This window comes from Bos grunniens, chromosome 15, assembly GCF_055505025.1.
Source record: "Bos grunniens cultivar Pamir isolate PY7600 chromosome 15, Bosgru_T2T1.0, whole genome shotgun sequence".
NCBI lineage: Eukaryota > Metazoa > Chordata > Mammalia > Artiodactyla > Bovidae > Bos > Bos grunniens.
Genome location: NC_141179.1, coordinates 51780709 through 51808628, shown reverse-complemented (window position 1 = coordinate 51808628; position 27920 = coordinate 51780709). Strand labels below are relative to the sequence as shown.

Genomic DNA, 27920 nt, shown 5'->3' with positions numbered 1-27920 from the left:
CTGGGCAGGTAGAAGGAACAACGTCTTCAAAAGCATTGAAAAACAATTATCAATGGCAGGAATGGAGACAAAGGCTTGACATTTTAGCTCTATAACACAGTGAGAAGAATGGAAAAGCATGCACAGACCTTGCAAAACCTCAATCTGTATGTTAATTATTTCAGCATGTGCTCTTACTGCTGCATTATTATTAGGGTAATAAAGCTTACTTAACTAACAGTTCAGGGTCTCAGGGACTTGTCATCATACTGACAGGTCTCACATTAAGTACTGAAAATCCCAGGGAGACCAGGACTATCAGAGAACATTTTGTAGAAAAGGAATGAATATTCAGCTTCTAAGATAAATGAGCCAGTGTTTTAAAGCCCGGTAAATAAAGCATATGGGAATGTTTTATAAATCCGTTTGTGAAAATGAAAATCTATAGGCCTCTTATTTTCATACATATGATGAAACGAAGGCTTAAGTTCCAGCAGGTGGAAAGCCAAGTTGTGTCACTTGCTGAGTCTCCTGGTACAATCCCTTACCTGTTCCAAATCCTGCGCCAAGCCCAGTCCCCAGAGTGCCAGGTCCTGGTTTACTTCCAAAAATACTATTCCCACTGGTATTTGTGCCGAATCCTAGGAGGACACAAGAGTGAGCAGACTGTACTTTAACACAATTCTCAATTTCCTGTACAAGGGAATTTAAAACAAAGCAGTCTGACCGTAAGTTTTACATCCTTTCATTTTTTGGCATTTAGAAATCTTAAATGGCAGGCTAATTTAACTTAAAAATTGTTTTTGATAACCATAAATAGACCCCAGTCTTCCTATTTACTTAATTACATTTTAGACTTAATTCAGTATAGGATAATACCCAATATTAAAGCAAAGTGATTGTGCTTGAGCTTGGGGAACATTCCCTTTGTAAGACTCAAAGCCTCCATTGTTCTTTTTAAATTTAGTTAATTTATTTGGCTGCCTCAGGTCTCAGTTGTAGCTTGGCATGTGGGATTCTTAGTTCCCTGACCACAGATCAAACCCACATCCCTGGACCACGAGAAAAGTCCTCTCAAAGCCTCCATTCTCTGCTTCATGCTTAATTAATAGAAGAAGAAAAATAATTCCCTCAAATTTTCACTGAAAAATAAGACAGTCAACCAAGACACTTCACTGAACCTAAAGATTCTCGCTAAGTGAAGATTACCTATAAAAATCTCTACAGCAGGCTCTGTTTTGAACAGATGGACCTTGTATGGATAGTAATGTGTGGCTGTAATCACACATTGAGAAGCTTTAATGGTGTCAAATTCAATCAGCTTATAGGAGCACGCAAGGACTCAGCTAGCTAACAGTTACAAAGAGATAATGAATAGTATCTATGAATAACTTTGAGTTGAATTATTTCATTATCAGAGGTGATGGAGAGCTGAACCAAACCATCCTTTCACTGAGACCCCACTGTTTAAAGAAAATCCTGTGATTCCCTTCTAAAATCCACAGGTCTCCCCACAAAGACATGTACATATCACACCTCTGCTGCTATTATTTCTCTTTTGTTCACATATGTCCACAACTTCTGTGCTCCTTTTGGAGCTAAACATCAACAAAACAGCTAATGAACATACCATTAATTTCTTTTGATAAGAGGGAAAAACTAACCACTGGCCATCAAGATCTGCTTATGAAACATTTGAAGTCTTTTATAAAGGTATCATGGAGGTGAACAAGTTTAAAACACATTAGAATAAAGTGTTTTGGAATATATATCAGTGTCACCAACTAAGAATATTTTACTGTGTCATGCCAGTTTTGAATTTACATCTAAATTAAAAATGCAAAGAAAAAAAGTTTAAACTTTTTTTTAAAGTTTAATTTAATTTAAAACTTTAAAAGTTTTTAAAAAAACTTTTAATTTAAAAGTTTTTTAAAAACGTATTTCTAATGTCATTTAAAAATCCAAGCAAGTAATCTGACATACTTCCAATATATTTAATTCATGCGTTCATTAAATCTTTTCAATTGTCTTAATAGCTATGCCACAAAAATGGAGTACTGCCTGCTCAAGCACAATCAATTTTCTTTAAAGAAAAACAAAACAAAAAAACCAGAATATGTACTGGAGATGTTCTTTGTTTTCCTGAGTTAAAATTTTACCAAAAAAGATCTTCCAGTCCTATAAACAGCAGAAAACAAGATACTTGTGAACTACCTCAAACCCACAGGAGGGAAATAAGTCCCAACTTACACTGTTTATACCACACATTTCCACAGATTCTCACTGACAAAGGTTTATCAACTCAGTTATTTCAAAACAACTTTAAGTTAAAATTAAGAACAATTAATCAACAATCAGTTAATTTACAACAGAAGAGCCAAGAATACACAATGGAGAAAGGACAGTTTCTTCAACCAATGGCACTGGGAAAACTGGACAACCACACATAAGAGAATAAAACTGGACCATTATCTTACACCATAAACAAAATGGATTAAAGACCTGAACACAAGATCTAAAATCATAAAACTCCTAAAAGGAAGCATAGGGGGTAAATTCCTCTATATCTGCCTTGATCATGATTTTTGGATCTGACACTAAAAGCAAAGGCAACAAAAGAAAAATAAATAAGCGGGACTATAACTAAAAAGCTTCTGCACAGCAAAGGAAACTACAACAAAATGAAAAGGCAATCTACTGAATGGGAGAAAATATTTGCACATCATATATATGATAAGTGGCTAAAATTCAAAACTACATAAAGAATTCACACAACTTAATGGCAAAAAATCCAATTAAAAAAATGCAATGAGGACAGGAACAGACGTCTTTCTAAATACTACATACAGATGACCAACAGGTACATGAAAAGATGCTTAACATAGCTAATCACCAGTGAAATGCAAATCAAAGCCAATGACATCACCTCACCATTGTCAAAACGACTACTACCTAAAAAGACAACAAATAATAAGTGCTGGTGAGGAGAAGGAAATGGCAACCCACTCCAGTGTTCTTGCCTGGAGAATCCCAGGGACGGGGGAGCCTGGTGGGCTGCTGTCTATGGGGTCGCACAGAGTCAGACATGACTGAAGCGACTTAGCAGCAGCAGCAGTATTTAACTCTCAACCTCGTCACACTTTAATATACTGACTGAAAGTGGAAGTTCTCTGTGTTGGGATTACTCAAGGACCTTGTTCGTTCTTTGGTATTTTTTTATAGTTTTAAATATTTTTAATAACAACTTTATTGAGATGTAATTCACACACCAAAAAATTAATCCATTTAAAATGTACAGTTTAGTATATTTTTAGTTTTTAGTATATCCACAAAGATGTGCAAAATCACCATGATCGATTTTAGAACATTTTTGTTCTAAATTGGGGGTGGGGGGTGCTATCTGACCCAGTACAGTACTCATTAGCAGCTGCTCTTCATATCCCTTTAACACCCCCACTAACCCCAGGGCAAGCAGCAATCTATGTTGTGTCTCTATGGATTTGCCTATTCTGAACATTTTATATAAATGAAATCATACAATAAAAAAAAATAAGTGCTGGTGAGACTCTGGAGAAAAGGGGGACCCTTCCTACAATGTTGGTGGGAATGTATGGTGCAGCCATGATGGAAAACAGTATAGTATGGAAGGTTCTCAAAAAATTAAAAAATAGAACTACCATACAATTCACCAATTCCACTCCTGGGTATATACCCAAAGAAAACGAAAACACTAATTTGAAAACAAATATGTACCTCAATATTCACAGCAGCATTATTTACTATAGCCAAGATATGGAAGCAACCTAAGTGCATATCAGTGGATGAATGGGTAAAGAAAACATGGTATATATGTGTAACAAAATATTGTTTAGCCACAAAATACAAAGAAAACTTTGCATCTGTGTAAAATGGGGAGACCTTATGGGCATAATGCTATGTGAATTAAGCAAGGCAAAGAAAATCAAATATAAATAAGTGACACAAGACAAAGACAAGTGTTCTCACTTATTTGTGGAATCTTAAAAAACAAAATCACCACCAACAAAAATAAGCTCACCAATACAGAGAACAGATCAGTGGTTGCCAGAGGCAGAGGGTGGGTGACAGGCAAAATTGGTGACGGAGAGTCAAAAGGGGCAAACTTAGAGCTATAAAATAACTCCTGGGATTTTAAGGCATAGCATGCTGACTATAGTTAAAAATACTGCACTGCATATCTGAAAATTGCTAACAGAGTAGGTATATATGGTTTTTCCAGTAGTCATGTATGGATGTGAGAGTTGGACTATAAACAAAGCTGAGCGCTGAAGAATTGATGCTTTTGAACTGTGGTGTTGGAGAAGACTCTTGAGAGTCCCTTGGACTACAGGGAGATTAAACCATCCTAAAGGAGCCCTGAATTTCCTAAAGGAAATCAGTCCTAAATATTCATTGAAAGGACTGATGCTGAAGCTGAAACTCCAATACTTTGGCCACCTGATGTGAAGAAGTGACTCACTGGAAAAGACCCTGATGCTGGGAAAGATTGAGGGCAGGAGGAGAAGGGAATGACAGAGGATGAGATGGCTGGATGGCATCACCGACTCGATGCACATGAGTCTGAGTAAACTCTGGGAGTTGGTGATGGACAGGGAGGCCTGGTGCACTGCAGTTCATGGGGGTGCAAAGAGTCGGACACGACTGAGCGACTGAACTGAAGAGAGTAGGAGATCTTAGAATTTTCATCATGAGAAAAAATTTCTATGGATGACAGACGTTACTTAGACTTACTGTGGTAAACATTTCACAATATATACAAATATTTGACTATTATATTAAACATCTGAAATGTAATGTCTATGTATCAATTTTTTTAAAAGCTTAAAAAAAATCAGATGTTTATGTACAAATAACTCAAACCTTACCCATGTAGCATGAATAACCAATAATTTACTCAAAGCTCCAGGAGTTGATGGACAGGGAGGCCTGACATGCTGCGGTTCATGGGGTCGCAAAGAGTTGGACACAACTGAGAGACTGAACTGAATTGAACACTCAAAAGATCAATACTCAAAAGATCTTCAACCTAACTTGCTCACCAGTGCTAACATCCTGCCTGTAATTTCTCTCCTTAAACTATTCCTTTCATTCAGAAACTGACACTGTCATATACTCAGTCTTAAACTAGTCCTTGTTAGGAATAATTACTAAGAAAAGGAACAGATGACTCTAAAGAATGACTTAAGGGTGTGGCAACATCAATTGTAGCAAGTATTCCAACCTTTTAAACTCTGGATTTATCATTACCATAATGAAACACAATCCCATACTGGGTAACATGCAACGAACAATGATATAACAATGCAACAAATCTTTGTGCAACCTTATTCCAATTCCAGATTTGTTATATGACTTATTTCCAAATCAGAAGAATATCTCTGCCCACAACATCAAATTGACAGCTTCCCAAGACAAGAGGAATACAAAGAAAGTCTCACTTAGATCTGGATCCCTCTACGGTGGTAATGGAATGATTAAGTTCACCCAAGAGTAAAACAAAACCTGTCACCCTGCAATCTGTATTTCTTGGGAGTCTTTCCTCTCAGGGCTTATTCATTAATAAACTCTTAGTGGGCACCTACTCTATGCCAGGCACTAGGTCAGCATTAAGGATTAAAAAAAAAAAAAGGACAATTCAGCACATAAGTTAGTGAGGCACATCAAATAAAGATGAGAGTTTTCATTTCCAAATTAAGTAGTCTACACAAATACCTTGTCAGATAGAAAATATATTTAATTCAGAACATCAAGTGTGCTACCAAAAAAACATTCATTTTCAAAGGGAGCAAAATTACCTCTTAAGGGGGAGAAAAAAATTATAGATAAAATAGTTTATGCAGTTGGGGTGGGAAGGAGGTTCAAGAGGGAGGGCTACAACTGATTCAAGTTGTTGTATGGCAGAAACCAACATAATATTGTAAAGCAATTATCATCAATTAAAAATGGTTTATGGTCTTCCAAAGAGCCACAGTACATAAACAAATAACACAGAATATACGAGGTACTAAAATTTCATGAGGTGAGCATGAAAAAGGTCTACAAAGGATCCCTGGGGAAAAAGGTCTACAAAGGATCCCTGGGGAAAAGGGAGTGACAGTGATTTAAAAAGGCTGAAAAACACTGATTTAACCCTTAAGTTATCTTTCTCATCTTATTTCATAGATAAGAAACAAATACACAAAACTGATATCCATGCTAACCAAGTCCACTGTCTCAAGACCATTCTTTCATAGAGTACAGACAAAAAGGTAGAATGTCTATACGTAGAATGATAAGCATTACTAGGAGTGAATGAACAACTTCACTCTTCACACTTCACTTTATAACAATGAAAGGGGTTATAAAAATCAAATCAAGTATTAATACATTAATTTAAGAACTGGTACCTGACAAAGATTTATCTATCCCCTTCACATAGCTCCTTTCTATGAAAACATATACCATTCCAATAGATAGTTAATGCAGCCTCTTTTTCCAATACAAGATCATTTAAAAAACTCACTGAAAAAATTTAACTGCTGACTTAAGGCAAATAACGATATGCTTGTACTCATCTCCCACTAGATATCCAGAGCCTAATGTTATGTCTGGTACATGAAATACTTTAAAGAAGTATTTCAATCACTATTTCCTTTGGTAATGAAATGAACTTTCCGTGACTGATTTAACTCAAAATATGGTGAAACTGTTTGAAAACTTACTTAGATAGTTACAGTTAAAATAATAAAGTTTCTATTAAACAAATTAAAAAATTTCCAGCATATCTCTGAAGAGCAGTTTAAAGTTTGTTTTTCTGTCATTCAATCTTACCTGCTATTGTCCAATTTTTTTTCCCATGAATATGTATTCAAAATAAAACATTTTTGCCAACTATAGGAAAATTACTGAACAATCCCTCAAATCAGAAAGGCTTCAACTTTCAATAAGAATCCTCAAATCTCAAAAAAACAACAAAACACAAAACAATAAAAAGTTTAAAAAGGATCATCAAATCTCATCTGTTCACTACCTTCCTGTGTGAAAGAACTTGGTCTAAAACAATGTGTTATCTCAACCAAATGTGTTTCACTTTTTGTTTCTCAATTATTGATGAGGTAATCCAACGAAAATGTTTTCTTATTTTGAAAATAATCTACCTCCATCAGAGAACCAACATTCTGCAAGATACCTCTACTGCATCCATTAAATATTCCATTTTATCCAAAGCAGGGAGTCAAAGAATATAAGTTAAGGCAATTTATATCTCTTCCAGGCATCTTAACCCAAGTCCTTGAGTTTAAGCTTTTCCCTCTGGTAATCTCCTATCAAGTCAGAGCTTACCTGCAAATTTTAAAATATTCCCAATAATATGAATCAGGAGAATGATGTGTGGTATAGTCAGTGTAACTTTAAGAGAGTCAAACCTGCTTTTTATATGTACCAAAATTGGAAGTGTTTGTATTGGTTCCTAAAGTCAGGGTTGGTTTGTTACCAAAGAGCCCGCCACTGGTTGTACCAAATGAAGGAGCACTGGTTGTGCTGGTTCCAAACGTAGTAAGCTTGTTATTTCCAAACAGGGTCTAAAAAGAACACAACACAGGAAAATTTTAAGTAGTATGTAATACGTACTCTAAACAGTAAATAGATAATCAGGTATACTGGACTGGGTCTGTGGTAAGGGAGAGAAGATGTCATAATTTTTATGAAAAAGGTATGAAGAAGGATGAATAATGGCTCTCAGAAAAATATCTAATCTGAGCAAGATTAACAAACAGAACGCTCCTAGCCTGAGAAGTTAATGATAACACCTCACCAAACGTAGTATTTCAGTGAGACAAAGAAAAAAAAAAAGTAACAAGGCAATCAAATTATTTTTTACCTGGTAACAAAAATGTTATCATGTACTGAATATGCCAGCAGAAAGTTACAGTAAAAAATTTAAACAAGCTAAAACATGGATGAACCTTGAAAACATTATGCTAAGTAAAAGAAATCAGTCACCAAAGATGTGATTCCATTTACAGGAAATACACAGAATAGGTAAATACACACACAGCTGATCTGAACTGACTGGGACGAGAAGTGACTATTAATGGGGATGACATTTCTTTTTAGGGTGACAAATATGTTCTAAAATTGATTATGGTGATAGTCGCACAATCTGTGAATAAGCTAGAAACCAAAGAATTTTAAACTTCAAAAGGGTGAATTGTACGGCAAGTGGATTACACCCCAATAAAGTTGTTAAAAAAAATAAGAACTTTCTGAAGCATTTTTTAAAGATAATTTTCTCAATTTCTCACCTTAAATAAGATATAACAGATTTCAATCTCCATGAAAACCACCACATGATTTGGTGTTTTGTTTTTTTTTTTTAAACTAGAGTCCAAAGCTTGTTGTAATGGACACATAATATAGACACCTAGTTTCTTTAAAAGGTATTTACTATTGTTTTTTAAGTCAAGTGTACTCCTAAATAGTAATGTCTTCCTTAAATGATGTAAAAAGAAAAAAAAATTGTTAAGCCTCCAGCAGCATGAAAACTTTAAGAATAAAATTTTAGTAACTTGATCAACACCAAAAATATATAATTAACAAATATGATACCAACTTATCACCCAAAACAGAAGGTAGAAACAGGATTTTTTTCTTTTTTTTTTTAGAAACAGGAATTTAAAATTATCTGATTTTAAGGGCAAAAGCCTCTCAACTTAGACTCCACAATTTAACCAATGGGAGTGGTTAGTTCAGAAGAAACAAAGAAGTTTCAATAAGAACCTAGTTTCTGAAAATAAACCAATTATAAAGTTACCTATTTTGGGGTACTAAATAGCTTTCGGTTATTATCAGTATCAAGTCATACAATATTACTTCCCCAAAATACTCGAAAGACAGATTTTGCTTTTCTTAAATTCAGCATTCTTTTTTTTTTTTGGTGGGGTTTTTTTTTTGTTTTTTGGCTGTGCCATGTGGTTTATGGGATTTTAGTTCTACAACAAGGGACTGCCTCCCCAGGCAGTGAAACCAAGTCTTAACCACTGGAGCACCAGGAAATTCCCAAAAGACAAATTTTTCTTAGAAATTCCTTTAGCAGCTTTATATACATCTTCAGATTACAGCGAACTGTAAAAACCTACCGAACCAACAGCACCAAATCCAGTACTGGTCTGCCCAAAGAGACTAGCTCCTGTTCCAAATGCTGTCCCAGTGCTGGTGTTTGTAGCTGTCCCAAAAAGACCTCCTGGCTGTGAGGCTTGAGTTACTCCAAATAGACCCTGAAAAAGGTGATCTAGATTACAAGATATCCTAAAATAGTCAGTTGTCTTTAGAATATTAATAATAGTTGCCATTTTTCCAAGTTTATATGACAGATATATAGAAGCCTCATTACTTAGCTCTACAAACAAGACCTGTTTCCTTACCATGGTGTTGGTGCTTGGCTGTCCTAGTGTGCTGGTATTACCAAAGGAAAAACCAGTGGTCTGGGTGGTTGTGGGCTGGGCAAATGGTTTGCTGAAGAGACTGGTAGTTTGATTCTGCTGGCCAAAGAGACCACCAGGATTTGTTCCAAATCCAGTTGTACCTTTCAAGAAAAAATAAATGGGAAGGTTGGGGGGCTGGGCAGAATGCCAAGCCTCACAGTATCTAGTTTCTGCAATAGTTTGCTATTGATTACATACCTAAATTACCCTAAATTCATTTACTACTCAAACTGGATAACCACTTCATTTTTCATCCTCCTTCACCTAATTCCAGATTTGGTTCAGACTAATTCCTACAATAATACTCTGATCTTAAGAACCCAGTCTGGGCTAAGTAATCTTCCTTTGTGAGCTGACAGCTTTTTGTCTCTTTTACAAAGATAACACACTTATCTTTGGGTACTTTAACCTTGTTGGAGTAAGTTTTTCTTCAAAACAGGGGCTGTCTCTTTATAGCAATGTATCCAACATAGGATACAACACAATAGTAGCATTTAATGAATATGTGGCTAATTTAAATCAAAGAACACCAAAACTGAAAAGAATACAAACGCCACTTAAATATGTATTCATTTATATATGTATCTCTATAGAAGAATATCTGCTTGTTTTTAAACAGAAGCAAACTGGTGACTAGAGGTAAAAAAAGGATGTTTGGTGATGTATTTTTTGAATTTTATATCATATATATGTATTACTTTCACAAAAGTAATACTTTTATAAAGTAATTTAGTAACGATCCTAGACTTCCCTCTTTCATATCCCACATCAAATCAATCCATAAATAAATCTCCTCAGCTCTACATTCAAACTTGTTTCAGAATCTGGCATTTTTACCAATCACTACAGCACCCTTCTCTTCAAGTCACCATCACCTTTCATGTGGATAGGGCAACAGCTTTTCTAACTGACTTGTTTCCACCCTTGCCCCCATTCAACATGCTTAATACAGCAGTTTCAGAATGATCCTTTATTCATAATCTTGTGCTTTACCTGAATCCTCTAATGGCTTCCAGACTCAATAATTCAAATCTTGACAATGGCCTACAAAGCCCTATGAAGTTCCTTACATCCTCCAGTACCTCCCCTTGTTCTCTCCTATTTGGCACAATGATTTTTAGACTTCTAGTTTCCTCTGGCTGGAATTCCCCCAGAACTCTGTATAGCTTTATCTTTCATCTTCTTCAGACAGGTCACTGATCAAACTTCACCTATCAGTGAAGCCCGTCTTAACCATATACACTTAATACTATTATTTCTCCCCACCCATACAGACATATCAGATATTTCCTATTCTTCAGGACCCCTGAATCATTTTTCTCCATAGCACTTAGACACAAAAATGACAATTATGTATTACTTTTAGTGGTTCATCTCTCCTCAAAAGGGCCCAATATGATGTCAAGTGCTTACTAGTTCCAAAGGCTGTTTTGTTCTGACCATATGCAAAGCCTGAATTCGTTGTGGAAGAGCTGAAGAGTCCTGTTGCACTGGAGGTGGCTGGAGAAGACCCAAACAAGCCAGTCGTGGTACCTGCTCCCACCTGATTCTGTGGGCCTTTCCGGTTGGCCTGATAATCCTCTAAACGAAGCTCCTAGAGTAAGGGAAAACATTTTCCAAATCTATTCACAGTCAAAAAAATTATTTAGGAGACTAAAGATTCGAATTTAGTATTCAGTTTCTATGTTCAAATAGGAACCATGATTTAAAAAACAGAAAACTATGGAATAGTTAACTTATTATAATTATAGAAAAATATTTTCAGTAGCATATAATGGACATTAAAATCCACACCATAATTACCATGAAAACTACAGGCCAAACAACCAACCACATCTTCATTTAAACTTTCTTTTATAGACAATAATACTTTCATTTAGACAATAATCCTATCTACTTACAGCCCAAATGTGAAGATTAGCTGATTAAAAGATGGAGGATACTGAGAAATTCAGAAAACTTAGGAAAAGTAGCAACAAAGTTTAAGAGTTCTGTCTCACAAGTAAGTGTGTTTCTGTATACTCCAAAGAAGCAAGCACAATTTGGGATGCAGAAGACAATCAGAGATGACAGTTAAAATGTACAACAAACAATTACAAAGCCATAATGAACAGCCTCATGCAAAATGGATAAACTTCACAATCTTGACAGACACACTTAAGAGCACACAAGATTTATATAAAGTTCAAAAATGGGCAAAACATGGGCAGTCAGGATAGTGGTAACCTCTGGGAGGGGAGGACTGTGACTTCTGGCAGGGCCAAAGGGGACATTAGGGATGCTGGTAATGATTTGTGTCTTGATTTGGAGCCTGATTACATGGACGTATTCACTCAGTAAAACGTACTATGCTAAAGAATGCTATCAATCAGAGTAGACTATTAGTAAACTATACTGGTACATACAAGCTGAATATCATCCTTGTCTAAAATAACCGATAAATAATATATTAATTAAAAAAAAACTGGTTGATGTTAGTTTTTTACATAAATCCTAAAACATAATCAGAAACATTTAAAAAAGCTGCTCCCTAATAGAATCAAAAGGTTAGGGTGATACTCTGTAATGCATTTTACTGACCTCTAGTGACTTGCTTTCATATTCTTTCATAGCAGTAATACACTGGTGCTTGGTACTGATGTTAGTGCTAACTCCAGCTTTAACCATAGTATCAGTACCAGTTGGAGGCTGCAAAGGAAGATAAAAGTAAATCTGTAAGTCTAAAGCAAATGTTTAAGTTCAAGCTTTATAACCCTACTCTCCCAGACACAATTCTTCAACTATTGAACTCTATAACCAGTCCCCTACGTCTTTTACTGAACAAGACAGTTTTAACAGCACTTGATTAAATACTCTGCATTTCTAATCTCACCTTTTATTAAGGTTATTGCATAAGTCAATCCCAGTAACTGCTATCCAAAATTCAGAGAAAAAAAACAACAAAAAAAACCCCAGAGATTAATCCCATAACCAAGCCATCCACTTATCTACTAAAATATACTTAATAATATATGCATATGGAAAGCTTTATCCAATTTACCCAATATATACGTTTAACCTCTATTTCTGAGTTCTAATTCCTATTCTGCTCTGAAGTGTCTGCTTTATGACTATCGTTGGATTTAAGAAATATGGAAGCCTGGTTTTTCCTCCTATAAGCTTATGAGGCAAAGGTACTAGTAACTAAAGATTCCTACTTATAATGACATTTTCTCAATTACTGTACTTTCCAAGAGACAACAGACAATATTTTTCACTATCACTTACATTTAACTTTAAATTCAAGACTCTAACTTCGGCAATATGAATTCACTACTTTGCCTAAGAAATTCTTTATTTTCTGGAGTAAATTTTAACAAATTTTTCCAATCCCTATTTTTGCCAGAGATTTCCATTAGGCTAACTGCAGTGCCAGCCTATCCTAAGTATCTCCCAAGCAATCACATCAAGTGGTATCTTACATCAAGTGGTAGTCCATAGATTTTCATAAACAAAATCTTTCATTCTCTCTATCCAAATTCTCTCAAAAAAGCTGAAGAAAACACTAAACTCTATTGCCTCAATCTGCCATTTCAGCAACAAAAATTTTATTTCTAATTGGCACATAGAATACTGAGATATACCATATAGCTCCTTAAAGAGTCCTTACTTTCAGTGATTTTTACAGTTTGCCCCATCATTCTTTATTTCTATAAAGAATTTTTGACCATTCAAAGGTCAATTATGAACTCTGTAAATACAAGCTGAACCTTGTACTAGTTTTTTCCCTTTTTGGCCATGGCATGATTTGCAGAATCTCAGTTCCCTGACCAGGGACTGAACCCAGGCCATGATAGTGAAAACCTGGAATCCTAACCACTAAGCCATCAGGGAACTCCTGATACTAGCTACTTTAATCAACCTTATAAATACAAATTTAACTAGTTTGATTATAATTCAAATATAAACTATAATCTAGATTTATGTTTCATGACTTTCCCTGTCTTGTTATTTAGTTGTTAAGTCATACCGGACTCTTTTGGGACCCCACAGACGGTAGCCCGCCAGGCTCCTCTGTCCATGGGATTTACAACTATTACCAGATACTGTTCTTAACACATTTCAGGAAGAGTGAGACTAACCTATGCTTAACTGGAAAGAGAGGAAATTTTATAATTCATCCTGCAAAAAAATATACAGGAGACAAAAATACTCCACAAAGACTGGAAAATACTTACGTTAAACTTAATAGTAGTCCCAGTAGGAGCAGCTGTAAAACTACTTGGCCCAAAGAGAGAGCCAGATGTGCTACCAAAAGGATTAGAGGTGGTGTTTGTAGTTCCAAAAAGTCCCCCACTGCTGGTACTTGTTCCAAAATCTATAAATTAGAAAGAAAAATGGGACGGTAACAGTAAAGAATTTAAGAATCTGTAAGCTATCTTGGAATTGGGCTGTGGCATTAGAGCAGCATTACTTTCAAATCTCTCAAGCAAGTACTTTCAAATGGATATTGTGCGCGCACGTACACACACACACAGAGTTAAGTTCTAGGCTCAAAACTCGGAAGTAAAACAAAATCTGAATCTTTTAGTCAGCTAAGTGTCCATAAAGTCCTTCTTGGGCATACTCACACAACAAACTGAAAGAAACAGTATTCTGTTTTATCAAATATTTTATCTCATTTCTCTTGGTAAGACCATATGCTGAATGAACTTGTCTTCCTGACAATGTCTTATCACAACATTGAAACATACAAATGGTCCAATTAGGGTAATCAAACATATGTTAATACAAAATTTCACCCAGAAAAATAATTTAGAAAAATCAGTAGGCATGTTGATCATTTACAGAAGTAAATCTACTTTTCCCTAAAGCTGAGTTTTAAACAAATTATGTAACAGAGAATGTAACTGCTATCTAAGGAATATATTTTTCTAAATATAAAATATGACTTCTTTGTACCAGAAATAGCAGTAAGCAATACAAAGTTATCTGCCAATACAATAAATCCTAACACCAAGTTAAGAGGAATGTTGATTTCTCACAAGCAGTCAACTATTTCTTTTCTTAAAACATGTCCTAAAACACAGTTTAAAGTAAACAGCCACATCTCTTTTGAATGAGTATTTTAGAACGCATTTTATACCATCATGGTTAAATATTTCAACATTCCCTCAAACAACTTTCCCTTTATAAAATAATGATAGCTGATTAACTTACTCATTCTGCCATACTAGTGGCAGAATGGCATCAACTCACAGGGCACACCTGTGCAACTAGCAACGTTTTTGCCTCAAAGAATTGTGTGAAGTATCCCTGGGACGCATTTAGACTTAAAGAGAAAGAAGCCACCAATTAAACAAATTGGCCATGGCTAAGGAATGGAGACATAACTATGTCACACCCAGTACTTATCATTTCTGCATTAGTCTCTTCAAACCAGAAGTGAAACAAAGGAAGAAGGTGTCCCTGATATGTATTATGGTTGACTACACACATTTTCCTTGAAATTCTTCCTTCTTGATACCTATGAAGTACTCTGACCTGGCCTTTCATCTTATTCTCTGGCCATTCTGTATCAGGTGCCTCTTCCTCTGCATATTCCTTAAACACTAGTCCTCCTCAGACTTCCATTCAGAGAGATGTACATAACCCCTTCCCTTCCAGCCTATTAAACTTTTCAATACATTTTGAAGTTTTCCTCTCCATGTTTTTGCTGTCTGGTGAGAAAAGGGGGGTGGATGAACACAGGGAAAAGGGGAAGACAGAACACATTCAATAAGAAAATCAAACTGTTAGAGGCAGAAGTCCAAAGATTTACTACTTACTCCCAAAGCCCGTTGGCTTATTTTGTGCAAAGGCATTGTTTTGGGATGAGAAGAGGCTGGTTCCTGTGCTTGCAGTTCCAAACAAGCTATTTGATGTTCCTGTTGATGTGCCAAACCCAAAGCCAGTGCTTGTGGAGGTAGCTGGCTGGCTAAATGAATTGGTACCAAATAAGCCTCCTGGAGAGAGAGAGAGGGGGAAAAAAAAAAAAGAGTTACACAGATTGGAGTCACTAAATGAAATCCTATACCAGCTATGAATAAACCAATTGTATTCCAAATAAAATCCTTACCTGGTTTGGTCTGTGAATTTCCAAACAGGCCTCCAGTATTGTTGCTAGAACCAAACGCAGATGTTCCAAATGCCCCTCCACTAGTAGTGCCAAATCCAGTATCTGATGAGGCAAATTCCAGAATCAAAATAAAATCTAAACCAGGTCAATGTTTAAAAAAGTATTTCCTGGTCTGAAAATTAGTAACAAAGTATAACTTTCTGATAAAATAGCCAATTAATAACAGTAAGTACATTCTACTAAGGATCAGAAAACCAAGAAAACTCAGAATGTATTTCTATGTTTTAGAAAATTTTAACAAGATTTTATCCTGGTTATTTTTCAAGTTATTATAAAGATCAAAGTATAAATTAATTCCTACCTAAAACTATTGGAGTGGATTTGTTCTTAAAACAGCTTAAGATTTCTCTCCCTCATTTGTTATTTTTTAAAACTTACTCTGCCCAAATGTTGAAGTTGTGCCAAAGCCACCAGTGCCACCCCCAAAGGGCGTTCCAAATGACTTATTAAACATCTTCAAAATCTTCAGAAAGCTGGAAAGAAGAAAAAATTATCACTTTTTAAAGACCATAAAATGCAGTGGAATTTTTTTCAGAAAATGTATTATTCTACAAATTTAATTAGGCCCATTCAAACTGTAACACAATGTTCACCCTTGTTCAATATCCTAAAATTCTATATGATAAAACAGACTTTGTAAAACTGAGCTAAATTCAATCAGTACCATAATGTGAAAGTAAACCTTGTATCACACCCACAACCATCCCTTTAAAACAATGTTTTTTGACCTTTTTAAAAATTAAGCCCCCCTTTAATAAAGACTTCAGGTCTACTGTGCCCTATTTTGGTATGCCCCATGTAGGAAGTTAGGCAGAATACTCCTTAAAAATTACAATGACATTCTGTTATCCCAAACAGAGAAGCTAAATTTTTTGTCAGGCTTTATTTTCAATAGTTTGCACTGTAAAAAGTTTTTCCCTGTATTTTTTGGTATATAAATGCTGTAGTATTGTTCTTCAAACTATGTACACCCCCTCCTCCCATCTCTAAACCTGAGATTCTGGTATCCTGACATTCTTTTTGAGATTACTTCTTAACACTATTCTCTATGGTTCCCTGCTTACCTATCTTCTCCTACTTTTGGGAATATTATAGAAAACTTTTGGTCAAAACCTCCATTTCACATGAATGAGCCCCCTAAAATATCCAAACTATGTACATAGTCACTTAATGCATTGGTCAAAGTCAAAGTTTTTTCCCCCCTAGATTTGAATGAAAACAAGGTAAAGGTATAGTTTTACAAAAAAGTAAACACTTCCTGCCCCGTCCCGGTCAACAAATTTTCCTTAAATTTAAAATATCTGCTACCACTTACCTGCCAGCAGACAAGAAAATAAGGAGTAAAAGTCAAAGTGAAAGTCACTCAGCCGTGTTCCACTCTGTGAGACCCCATGGACAGTTCATGGAATTCTCCAGGCCAGAATACCAGAGTGGGAAGCCTTTCCCTTCACCAGGGGAACTTCCCAACCCAGGGATCAAACCCAGGTCTCCCACATTGCAGGCTGATTCTTTACCAGCTAAGCCACAAGGGAAGCCTTAAGTAAACTACTTTTAATATTAAAACTCAGAAAATAGACAATCATGCTTGTTTAGATTGTGATAGGTACTATGGCCTTTCTATTATTTACACATAACGAAGCACTTTTTTTCTCCTAGTAAAATCATATGCTTCATTCATATAATAGAATTAAATGTAACATGCTGGGGTGTGCCCACAATGTTCCAGAGTCCCATTAGCACTAACACCCGCAACACTGCGTGCAACACTGGAAAAGACGAAATAAATACAGAAAGCAATGTTCTGCCCCCCTCCATATTTCCCTAGAAAAAAATTTCCAACACTTAGCTCTTTATTCGAACATCCAGGAATTTAATAACTTCTTCAGTTAAACAGAGCTCACTGAAACCAGTAGTTCAAGAGGGCCACATCAGAATTAGATGCAAGTTTTTCTAACTACACCCCCCTATACCCCATTCCAGAAGTCAGAAACCAAAATGTCCAGGATTAGGATGGAGGCATTTGTATTTTGAAAGCCTCCTCAAATGATTCTAATGCATTTCCTTGGAACTGGGGGCTGTATTTCAGGCATTCCATCATTTCTGAGTCAGCAGTAAGATGTAGTTGAATTTTCCTGCCTTTTCAATCTACCAGGTGTCACAAAGTGATGAACTGGATCTTTACCGTTATCAACTGGTGACTCCCCTTTCAGGGGAAATAATTCTTGGAAGTACTAAACAGTTCATTCAGAACTGACAGTTGTGCTGGGGTCAGATGTCTGGACCAACTTATTTTGATTGTTCTCTCTCTTATACTGCAGTCTTGGGTCACAGGCCCTACAGATAGAGGAAATTCACTTTCCTTTATCTGCTGACTAAAATTTTTCATCCATCACCAACAAGGCAAAAACTGAGTTGTAATACCATTATCATGCTAAATCTTCCATTCATTTTCTTATTCAACCCTATAAACAGCAATCTATTCGTGTAAGTCTGACATCCTCCACAGAGTAGACATGTCAGGACTCAAATCCTCATATAGAAGATTTCTGTCAGTTCGGCACTAGTGCCTCTGTGGCACTAGGTTCTCCAGACCAAATCCACAACTTCTAATGATCAAAATTTGATTTCTAATAGTCTTATCCTAACATACAAACCTAGCATCACACATATACTCCACAAAGGAATTTTAAGGAGTAATAAAATATCCTGAGAAATATCTCACAGTTTATAATCTCTTATAGGTTATCTCAACAACCCTAAAAGGGGGGGTTATGCCTCACCACCTGTATTTTACAAATGAGGGAACAGGATCAGGTATTCAACAAGTTTCCCCAAGGTCAAAAAAGGGATAAGCAGTAGCACTCCAGTTTAACCTCCGACTTCCCATGGACACCCTCAATCCTAGGATGGAAGATACTAAGCAACAAGCAAGAACATGTGCAGTATATTAAGAAAATTCATCTGTTCCAGACTCAAGAAAAAGGCCAACACAGTTTAGACTCTTGGAAAAAAAAGCTTCTCACTCAAGCTCAGCCTGTCTTTATGGTTCTGGCAAGGATGAGCTTGGCTTACTCTCAAGTCTGATCATACTGGGATTCTAAGTGTTTTTTAAAAAATTATCCCCATGGAAGCAAACCAAGATTTTACAAACAGCTTCATTATTTTTATCATGATTGCTAGAAATTAAAGAATAGCTAATATATTAAACCCTTTGCACTTCAAATAAACCAATTTCCTGACTCTGCTATGAAATGTCAGTGACTCAATAAAAAATGCCCCCTCACCCCCCGAACCCTTGCTCCTACCAAATAACCTCCTAATTCATTCTTCAAAACCTAGCTGAGGGACTTTCCTGGTGGCCCAGTGGCTAAGACACTGTGCTCCCAATGCAGGGAGTCTAGGTCTGATCCCTGGTCAGGGAACTAGATCCCACATGCTGCCCTCGCACCACAACTAGAGAAGCCTGCACGCCACAATGAAGACCCATTGCAGCCTAGATAAATAAATAAAATAAAAATGTTAAAAAACAACAACAACAACACCACCTAGCTCAAATGTCATCTCTTCTATAAGCTCTTCCTAACTCCTGTTAGTCACTCCTTTGGGATTCCTTAGTACAGAGTATGATTTATTTACACATATCTATCTTGACTCTCTCTACCATTAACCCTATGATAGCACCAATTACACAGATCTCCCTTGAGGACTGAAGGATTTGTTGTCCCAGCTGCTGAGACGTACTACCAAAAGACAGCTTTCAGCTGTCAGTCCTCTTCAGAACTGCCTCTAATGCAAAAAGTTGCCTCACCAAGGGTCAGATCCTCTTCAGAGGACCTTTGTCAGCAAAGTGATATCTCTGCTCTTTAACACGCTCTCAAGGTCTGTCATAGCTCTTCAGGGGACAGACCATATCTAAAAGCCAGACATCTTTGTTCCAGCTTAGGATAACTCTGAAGGGTGATTTCAGCTTCATAGCCTGCATGGATTGGCTGAGGCCTTCATTAAGATACTATCACAACTCAGTTTCTCCCTCAGCCCATTCTACTTCCTTCTCTTCTTTCCCATAAGCGGTGATCCCAAGTGCGCTCTCCAATACAACTCATGCAGGATTATCTCCAATTCAGAGTCTGCTTCCCAAAGACGCCAACCTCTCAACCTCCCCCAACACAACCTGCAACACACAATGAACTCCAGGATAGGAACAGTACCGTTTGTTTACTACCCCAGAACCCAACAAGCAGTCTGAAACAGTTGTACTCATTTTCTAAATTAATGGCAATCACCACAAATGTGCTTTTAAAACTCAGTCTGAATGATCAAGTTACTTTAGAAGTAATTTCTAACTTAAAAATAAAATTATGCTAGATTAATTCTCACAACAAAACAAAGCTGTGAAAGGAAAGATTTTTGGCAGAATTTTTCATCTAATGAGGTTGCTAAAAGGAAGAGATCACAAAATGGCTGGACACAACCAGCAGACACTTCTTTGGCCTGTGTGTGTGTGTGTGTATATATATATATATATATATGTATGTGTGTGTGTGTATAGTATAGTATACACACACATATGTATTTTAAAATGTTTATGTATATGTATATATTATCTTGAACTAGCTGATAATGTTTAAAGTAGGGATATATTATCACCATCATGTGGCAGTGGATGAGAGGGGAGTTTGGGAGAGAATGGATACCTGTGTATGTATGGCTGTTCACCCTTTGTCCTTCACCTGAAACTATTACAACACTGTTAATCGGCTATACCCAATACACAATGTTTTTGGTGTTAAAAAAAATTAAAATTAAAATATTGCAAAAACAAGAATGGGTTATCTGTGTACCTCTCATATCAGTTTCCCTCATATGATAAACACATAATAAATGTACTTGTCAGTTTATTATGTAATGATGTCATCAACCTTAAATTACTCAACTAAAGTAGTGAATCAGGGCACTCAGCTAAAAATAAGGCATCATCAAAACATTCGAACAAAGTTACCCTAAAAGAATTATTTCAAGTAAAAGATGTTCAACAAAAGAAAGGAAGTTGCAAAAAGATACAACTGGCAGATTCTTTATGTAAAATAGAAAAGATAACACAGTTATTTATGGATACATATATACATAGTAAAAGTAAAAGAAAAAGACTAGTAAAACACATGAAGGTGGTTACCTCTGGAGAGAGGAAGGGGAATAAGACATGGGGCAGAGAATTCAGAGGATCCAAACTTCTCGGTAATGTCTACTTCCTCTATTATCAATAACAAATGATCTAGAGGATGCAGATATTTACATTAACTCTATTTCCATTTAAAAAATCTATTCAAAAAAGAAAAAGAAGTAATCCAAGTGAGTGAAAGGTGTGGAACTTCTAAATTCATTCACATTTAAAGGCAAAGCACACATTCAAATCTTTATCCTTTCAAATATATTAACCTGAGCCAAACTGAAATCCTTCTAGAATAAATACTAGCTAAAGTTTGACTTCTTACTGTGTCCCAAGCACTGTTCTGTTTTTTTTTTAAATGAATTATCTCTTATAAACATCCCCCAAAGTCCAATGAAATAGGTGTTTTTATCCCTATTTTACAAATGGTGAAACTGAGACAAATAACTTGCATTACCCCAAATCACAAAGCTATTATTAACTCCAGAAGCTATGCTCTGAGAGTCTATACAGTCTAGACTGCCTTAAGAAAGAACACTGACAACTAAGGGGAATTGACTTTGCGTTCATTACAAATAGGGAACCTGTGAGACCAAAACTTGGCAGTATTGATCCAGCACCATTAGAAGAAAGAGACACTTCTCTGGCAAATATGGGAGATCTAGTCACCAGGAAGGTAATCTCTCTTGTGGATCAACAATTTATAAGATATTGCCATGATCTCAATGAACTTTCCTACAAAGATGAACCACTTCCTTTAAGGATGAACTGACTTATTTTCATTGCAATTTTTCTCTCTTTGGTATATAAGACATATTTACAAAGAATAAATAAAAATGCAATAGTACTATATGGAAAGAAGCAATGTCCTTAAATTTACTCTGTTCTCTATGTTCAATCTTCTAAGTAATAATTCAGACTGTCAGATACAAGAGGTAGCCTTAATAACAGATAACAGTAGTCCAGTATTCCCCACTGTCCCAACTAAAGCTCAATTAACTGATGTCCAATTTTTGTGAGCTTTGTGAACTCTGGGTTCGACAACAAAACTCAGTTATCTTCCAGAAAAATGATGGACAGACCCTGAAACATGGTAACACCCAGTCAACTGCCAACTTTAAGTGCTATCTGAATGACTAAGCAAGTTTGCTGCTCTCTGACAACAGAAAATTACACAAATGGGAAGTAATTTTTTCTTTCCGCTTCACTGAGTTCCTTTGTATCCAACTCAGTAAAGAGCAAAAACACTATTTGTTAGATGAATGGACTAGTACAGTACTTTAGTTTACAAAGTACTTTTTCATACAGTCTCTCATCTTCACAGAAGTACTAAAAAAGACAGAAATTATCATCCACAGAAAACTGAATTGAATGACTGCTAATTTTTGCCTTGGGTGGGAGAGGAGGGATGGGAGTTGGTAAGAGCTTCAGGTAAAACAGATTGGCTTATTCTTAATCACCTAATAACATATCCCAGCAAAACCACTCACTATTCTCTTGTTTTAGTCTCCTTGTAACTGATCCCCAGATCAAGCCATACCCTTTGCTGCTGTTGTTTTTAGTCACTCAGTCGTGTTGGACTCTTCTGTGACCCCATGGACTGTAGCCCATCAGGCTCCTCTGTCCAGGGGATTTCCCAGGCAAGAATACTGGCGTGGCTTGCCATTTCCTTCTCCATACCTTTTGTTATAACATTTTCTAACAACTATGTCCCCTTCTCTTTCTAAAAATTGCTACTCAAGCCTCACCTGCCTCAACATGACAGTCCCAGATTACACCCTTCAGACTCCTATCAGTATAAAAATACTTCCCCTTCCCCTTCCCAACCCTGATTACATAAACTAATGCCTCCCAGCTGTTTTTAGTTATGCAATATATTTGCTGTCATACCTGCTGCTTGAGTGTGTAAGCTGTTTGCTGCCCTAGTCAAAAGTATTGTGATTTCCCTCAATTTCTCCCATTAGTGTGCAAAACTAATTTAAAATAATCCAGAGTACCTAATAAAGCTCCTTCTTCATAGTGCTGAGTAGCATTTTTCATCCCCTTAACAACTCATTTTACAAACTGAAGTAGTGAAGAGTACATTAGTCTTAGAGACAAATCTGTATTTAAAACTCTCTGCCATTTAGTATGCTTGCAATTAATTCTCTGTGAATCTAAAATTAAGTCAAAATAAAAAGGTAAAGAAGGAATAAAAAACTGCTGCTACTTGCTACTCTGTAATTGTAGTTATGATATTCAACCTCAGATCTCAATTTCTATACCTGAATGGTAGGGCTTATACAGCCTACGCCAAAGGATTATTAGAACAAAGATGCCTCAAACTAGAGCTCCTCAAGAGCAGATTTCAGTCTAGTTTTACAATATTTTAAATTATAAAATCAATCACTCAAACTTTGATTGATCAGTGCCAAGCCAGAACTCCATACATAATATGACTTATTTCCCAATACTGTTGGTGTCACCTACTGACCATTTAAAACAACTGTGAAGCACCACAGCAAAAATTAAAACAATTACCTCCCCAAACAATATACTGAGGGCACTCCGATTATTCATTCACTTCTGCTCATCTCACATTTGCAGCCTCATTTCTAACTACTCACGTTAGTATATAAATTTTATTTATTTATTTACGTTTGGCCATGCTGGGTCTTTGTTGCTGCCCAAGAGTTCTCTCTAGCTGCAGTGTACAGGGGCTACTCTTCTCATTGCAGTGGTTTCTCTTGTTGCAGAGCTGCAGAGCATGGGCTCTACAGTATATGGGCTCAGCGGCTGTGGCTAAGGGCTTAGCTGCTACAAAGCATGTGGAATCTTCCTGAACCAAGGATCGAATCTAGTGTCCCCTGCACTGGCAGGTGGATTCTTAACCACTGGATCACCAGGGAAATCCTCAAGTCTTTTTAATTTACAAAATCATTTGCCTATTTCTTAAGCTTATTCCATCTAGCAAGAAGGTTATGTGTGCAGATACTAGTAATCTTTGTGTAAAAGAAGTACATGGAAGTAGTCTAAACAAAGGTGTGAAGTGATGAGTGATTCTGATACACACTCATGAAGGATGAATTGTTTTCTTCCTGAACAGGCTAATTCAGGCAATTATATTCCCCTTGATCAGAAGTGCCTTTCATAAAACAGAGAGCACAAAAGCTGTTCTGGTGAAGTAAAGAGGGATGGGGACACAACAGAACCTCATCAGTGAACACTTTCAAAGAAACTTATGGCTGTATGAACCAAGTGTGAAAAATCACTGTCTTAGATTAGTGGTTCTCAAGGCTCCTAGAAGTCCCCAAAACCTTCTTCAGGGGGCCCATGAAGTAAAAGCTATTTTTATAATAATCCTAAGACATTATTTGTCTTTTTGAAAAAACTGTGCTGGGATGTCCGTAGTGGTCCAGTGGTTAAGACTCTGTGCTGATAATGCAGGGGGTGCACATTTGATCCCTGGACAGGGAACTAAAATCCCACATGCCCCACAGACAAAAGATTAAAAAATATATATATTAAAAAACAAAAACTGTACTGACCTCTGCATCTAATGGTATATAAAACTGCTAGAACTGAACATAAAACACTGGCCCCAAACTGTAGAGTCACTGGATTCTTCACTGCCACTCACTTACAGCACATAAAACATAAAAACCTATGTTCGCTTGAATGTCCTTGCTGCTAAGTCGCTGCAGTCGTGTCCGACTCTGTGTGACCCCATAGACGGCAGCCCACCAGGCTCCCCCTTCCCTGGGATTCTCGAGGCAAGAACATTGGAGTGGGTTGCCATTTCCTTCTCCTGAATGTCCTTGATAGAGCAGTAAATTATTGACTGTATTAACTCAACATTTCAGGCCACATCTTTTCAATAATGTGTGCAATTATTCTGGGGGATGAAGTGGGAAATACTCAAAAGCACTTCTACATGTTGAACTATAAGGGCTGCCCCAATGAAAAACAGTTGGGTGATTACTTGTGAATACAAAGTGGAACCAACAGATTTTTCTTCATGGAACAACATTTTCATTTCAAAGAATAAATGACAAACTATGTTTACTTAAGATTTGAAGCAAAAACGGGAATCTTGAAAACCTGTGTACACCACTACGAGCTTGTTAGCCTCCCAATTTTTAAAAGACTTATCTGATGAAATGTGTGGCAATATGAACAACCGTAAATCTGTCAACATTTGGAATAGCTCCATGACTCAGTGAATCGATGATTCCCTTGTTGTCGTTTAGTCCCTCAGTCATATCTGACTCTTTTGCAATTCCATGGACTGTAGCCTGCTAGTCTCCTGTCCCTGAGATTTTCCAGGTAAGGATACTGGAGTGGGTTGCCATTTCCTTCTCCAGGGGACATTGCTGACCCAGGGATTGAAACCGCATCTCCTGCATTGGCAGGCAGAATCTTTACCACTGAGCCACCTGGGAAGCCCAGTGATTCCTAATTCCATCATTCCAATATATGATGTCATAATATCACGCTCGGGTAAACACCCATTCGAAGTGCAAGACAGACCAATGAATTTTAATGTAAACATTGTACACATGTTCAGGTTTGAGTGTAGTGTCAAAGGAGAAATCTACAATTATGTGAAAAGGTTATTAAAGCACTTTTTCCAGGACTTCCCTGACGGTCCAATGGTTAAGACTCCACACTCCCACTGTAGGGGGCACAGGTTTGATCCCTGGTCAGGGAGCTAAGATCCCACATGCCACCCAGTGCAGCCAATAAATAAATAAAATAATAAATCATTCCTCCCTTTTCCAATTACTATGGACCTGTATGAGGCTGGATTTTCGTCACATACTTCAACTAAAATAACATACCAACCATCTGAATGCATAAAATCTGCAAATTCAGTGGTCTTCTGTTAAGCCAGACATTAAAAAGATTTGCAAAAATGCAAAACAATGCCACTTTTATCACAAAATTTTTTAGTAACTTTTCATAAAGTTATTTATATTAGCAAAATAATTTATTATTTAAATCAATAAATCTTTTCAAAATTGGTCTGTTTCCAGTACAGTAAATACTAAGCCACATAAACAAAAGCTGTTTGGAGTCTGCAATGATTCTTAAAAATATAAAGAAGTCCCAAGACCTCAAACTTGAACTGTTAGGGCCCCCTTCTAATCGTCTGACTCCAGTTTCACATCTTCCAACTCACCCTACTACCTCCCAGCTTCACTCTTAGGACCAGATATAGCATCCCATTTAATTGTATCAATTCAAGTACAAGCTCTTTTGGCTTCTTCCACAAAAAATGAAATAAATATTGCTCTATTTACCCAATGACCTATCCCCTTTCAAACAGGACTCTAATTTCTCCTATTCCAGAGAAAGGGAGGCTACCACAGACATGAAAAGAGAAACTAAAGGAAGCAACTCTAGTATTCTTTTTAGCTTCCCATCCCAGATTTTGACAATTTAAGGGTTTTCAAGGATATCTCAACCAAATACAACTTATTAGCTGACTCCACAAACATAGACAAAGTATGATAAAGGTAAGATTTTTTACTGAAATATTGGGAACGTTCTCTGTAGAGCAGCAGTCTCACTGAGGGGCAGTTTTGCCTCCTAAGTAACATTTGACAACGTTTGAAGACATTCTTGATTGTTAAATCTTGGGGAGGGGGTGTTATGAGTATCTAATGGGTAAAATACAATACATAAATGAAAAATACTTAGGTTCAATTCTAAACACACAGAATGTGCCAAATTCTCAAGAAACGTTGTTTATATACTTTGTCTCTAATACCTATTGTTAAATCTCTCAATTTCTTATTCCCTTAAGCTTTGAACAGATTGCATAATTACAGATGTGATATTTACTGGAAATTAAACATCAGTATTACTACCCCTTCCTAAGGTTGCTGCTGCTGCTGCTAAGTCGCTTCAGTCGTGTCCAACTCTGTGCGACCCCACAGACTGCAGCCCACCAGGCTCCCCCATCCCTGGGATTCTCCAGGCAAGAACACTGGAGTGGGTTGCCATTTCCTTCTCCAATGCGTGAAAGTGAAAAGTGAAAGTGAAGTTGCTTAGTGTGTCTGACTCTTAGCGACCCCATGGACAGCAGCCTACCAGGCTCCTCCGTCCATAGGATTTTCCAGGCAAGAGTACTGGAGTGGGGTGCCATTGCCTTCTCCATTCCTAAGGTTACTTGCTACTGTAAAAATATCACAAGGAAGTAACATTTCCAAGCTATGACTTCAGTTCCCTAAAAGTTGTGCTTGTTATTAGCTGTCTAGGAGCAAGTGGACATGAATAGTCAGATATCAAAGTACAACGTAACACACAAACGGTATGGGTCCTCTTATCTGGGCCTGGTATTTCAGGAGTACACAAATACCTAGCCTCTTTATACACTATTTTTAGGCTTAACTCCTCCAATTTGTTTATCCATTCAGACAAGCACACTTACTGAGGGCCTACTATGTGAAAAGCAAACTGAATACAAGACAAAAAATTTTTTACCAGTCTAATAAAAAGACACAGCTGAAATACAAAATGACTGGTGTCATAAACAGAAGTATCAAATAAGTGTTATAGAAGGCTGCAGGGGAAAGAATGCCGGGAGAGGCTTCCCAGAAGAGAAAATGGCACAGAAAACACACCCTGTGTTCACCCCTTAGTATTAAGACTACAGTTTTCTCCTGCTCTTAGATACTACATTTCTCAATTTTTGCTCCGTCATCAAAACAAGAGGAAAGTTGACGAGTCAAAAAATAAATTTACCAAAAGTATTTCCCAGAACCTCCTTCCTGTCCAACTTCTGGTTTGTTTTCTATATATCTAAACTTCTTCAACAAGTTCCAAACACACCATCTGTCTAACAAGTGTTTCTTTCTGAATTTATAAGACTATCACAGGGAATGATCATTGCTCTCTTCTTTCTTCCCTAGCTTCTTCTCCCAAAATAGTTTAATTTTCTCACCTTATTCTGTTTTCAAATTCCGTAAGAGAGGAGTTATGAGTCCCAAGATACAAGAAGTACCAAATGACTGCTGTGTATCTTTCTAAGTTTTGTCTATATTTCCTGTTTTCTATTTCAACTCTACTGTAGCTCACTAACTGGACCCTTTCTTCTGAATCCTCAGCAGCTGACACAAATAAAAATTTCAGA

At 36.7% G+C, this 27920-nt stretch overlaps 1 protein-coding gene across 4 annotated transcripts in view; it reads right to left on the bottom strand.

The window, feature by feature from the left end:
• The window catches only part of NUP98 (nucleoporin 98 and 96 precursor), an 86733-nt gene that overhangs the window by 57656 nt on the left and 1157 nt on the right, over positions 1-27920 (bottom strand). For 2 of the 4 annotated variants that reach the window (XM_086340475.1, XM_086340477.1), the window contains exons 2-11: positions 16015-16109; positions 15577-15678; positions 15287-15463; positions 13697-13836; positions 12060-12167; positions 10893-11073; positions 9420-9580; positions 9135-9272; positions 7490-7577; positions 528-620 (exon numbers count right to left, since the gene is read on the bottom strand). In XM_086340475.1, coding sequence (XP_086196601.1) covers positions 528-620; positions 7490-7577; positions 9135-9272; positions 9420-9580; positions 10893-11073; positions 12060-12167; positions 13697-13836; positions 15287-15463; positions 15577-15678; positions 16015-16090 — 1264 coding nt within the window. In that variant the 5' untranslated portion in view covers positions 16091-16109. Of the gene's footprint in view, positions 1-527; positions 621-7438; positions 7578-9134; positions 9273-9419; positions 9581-10892; positions 11074-12059; positions 12168-13696; positions 13837-15286; positions 15464-15576; positions 15679-16014; positions 16110-27920 lie in introns of all 4 variants that reach the window. The other 2 variants (XM_086340474.1, XM_086340476.1) reach the window with 2 other exon arrangements.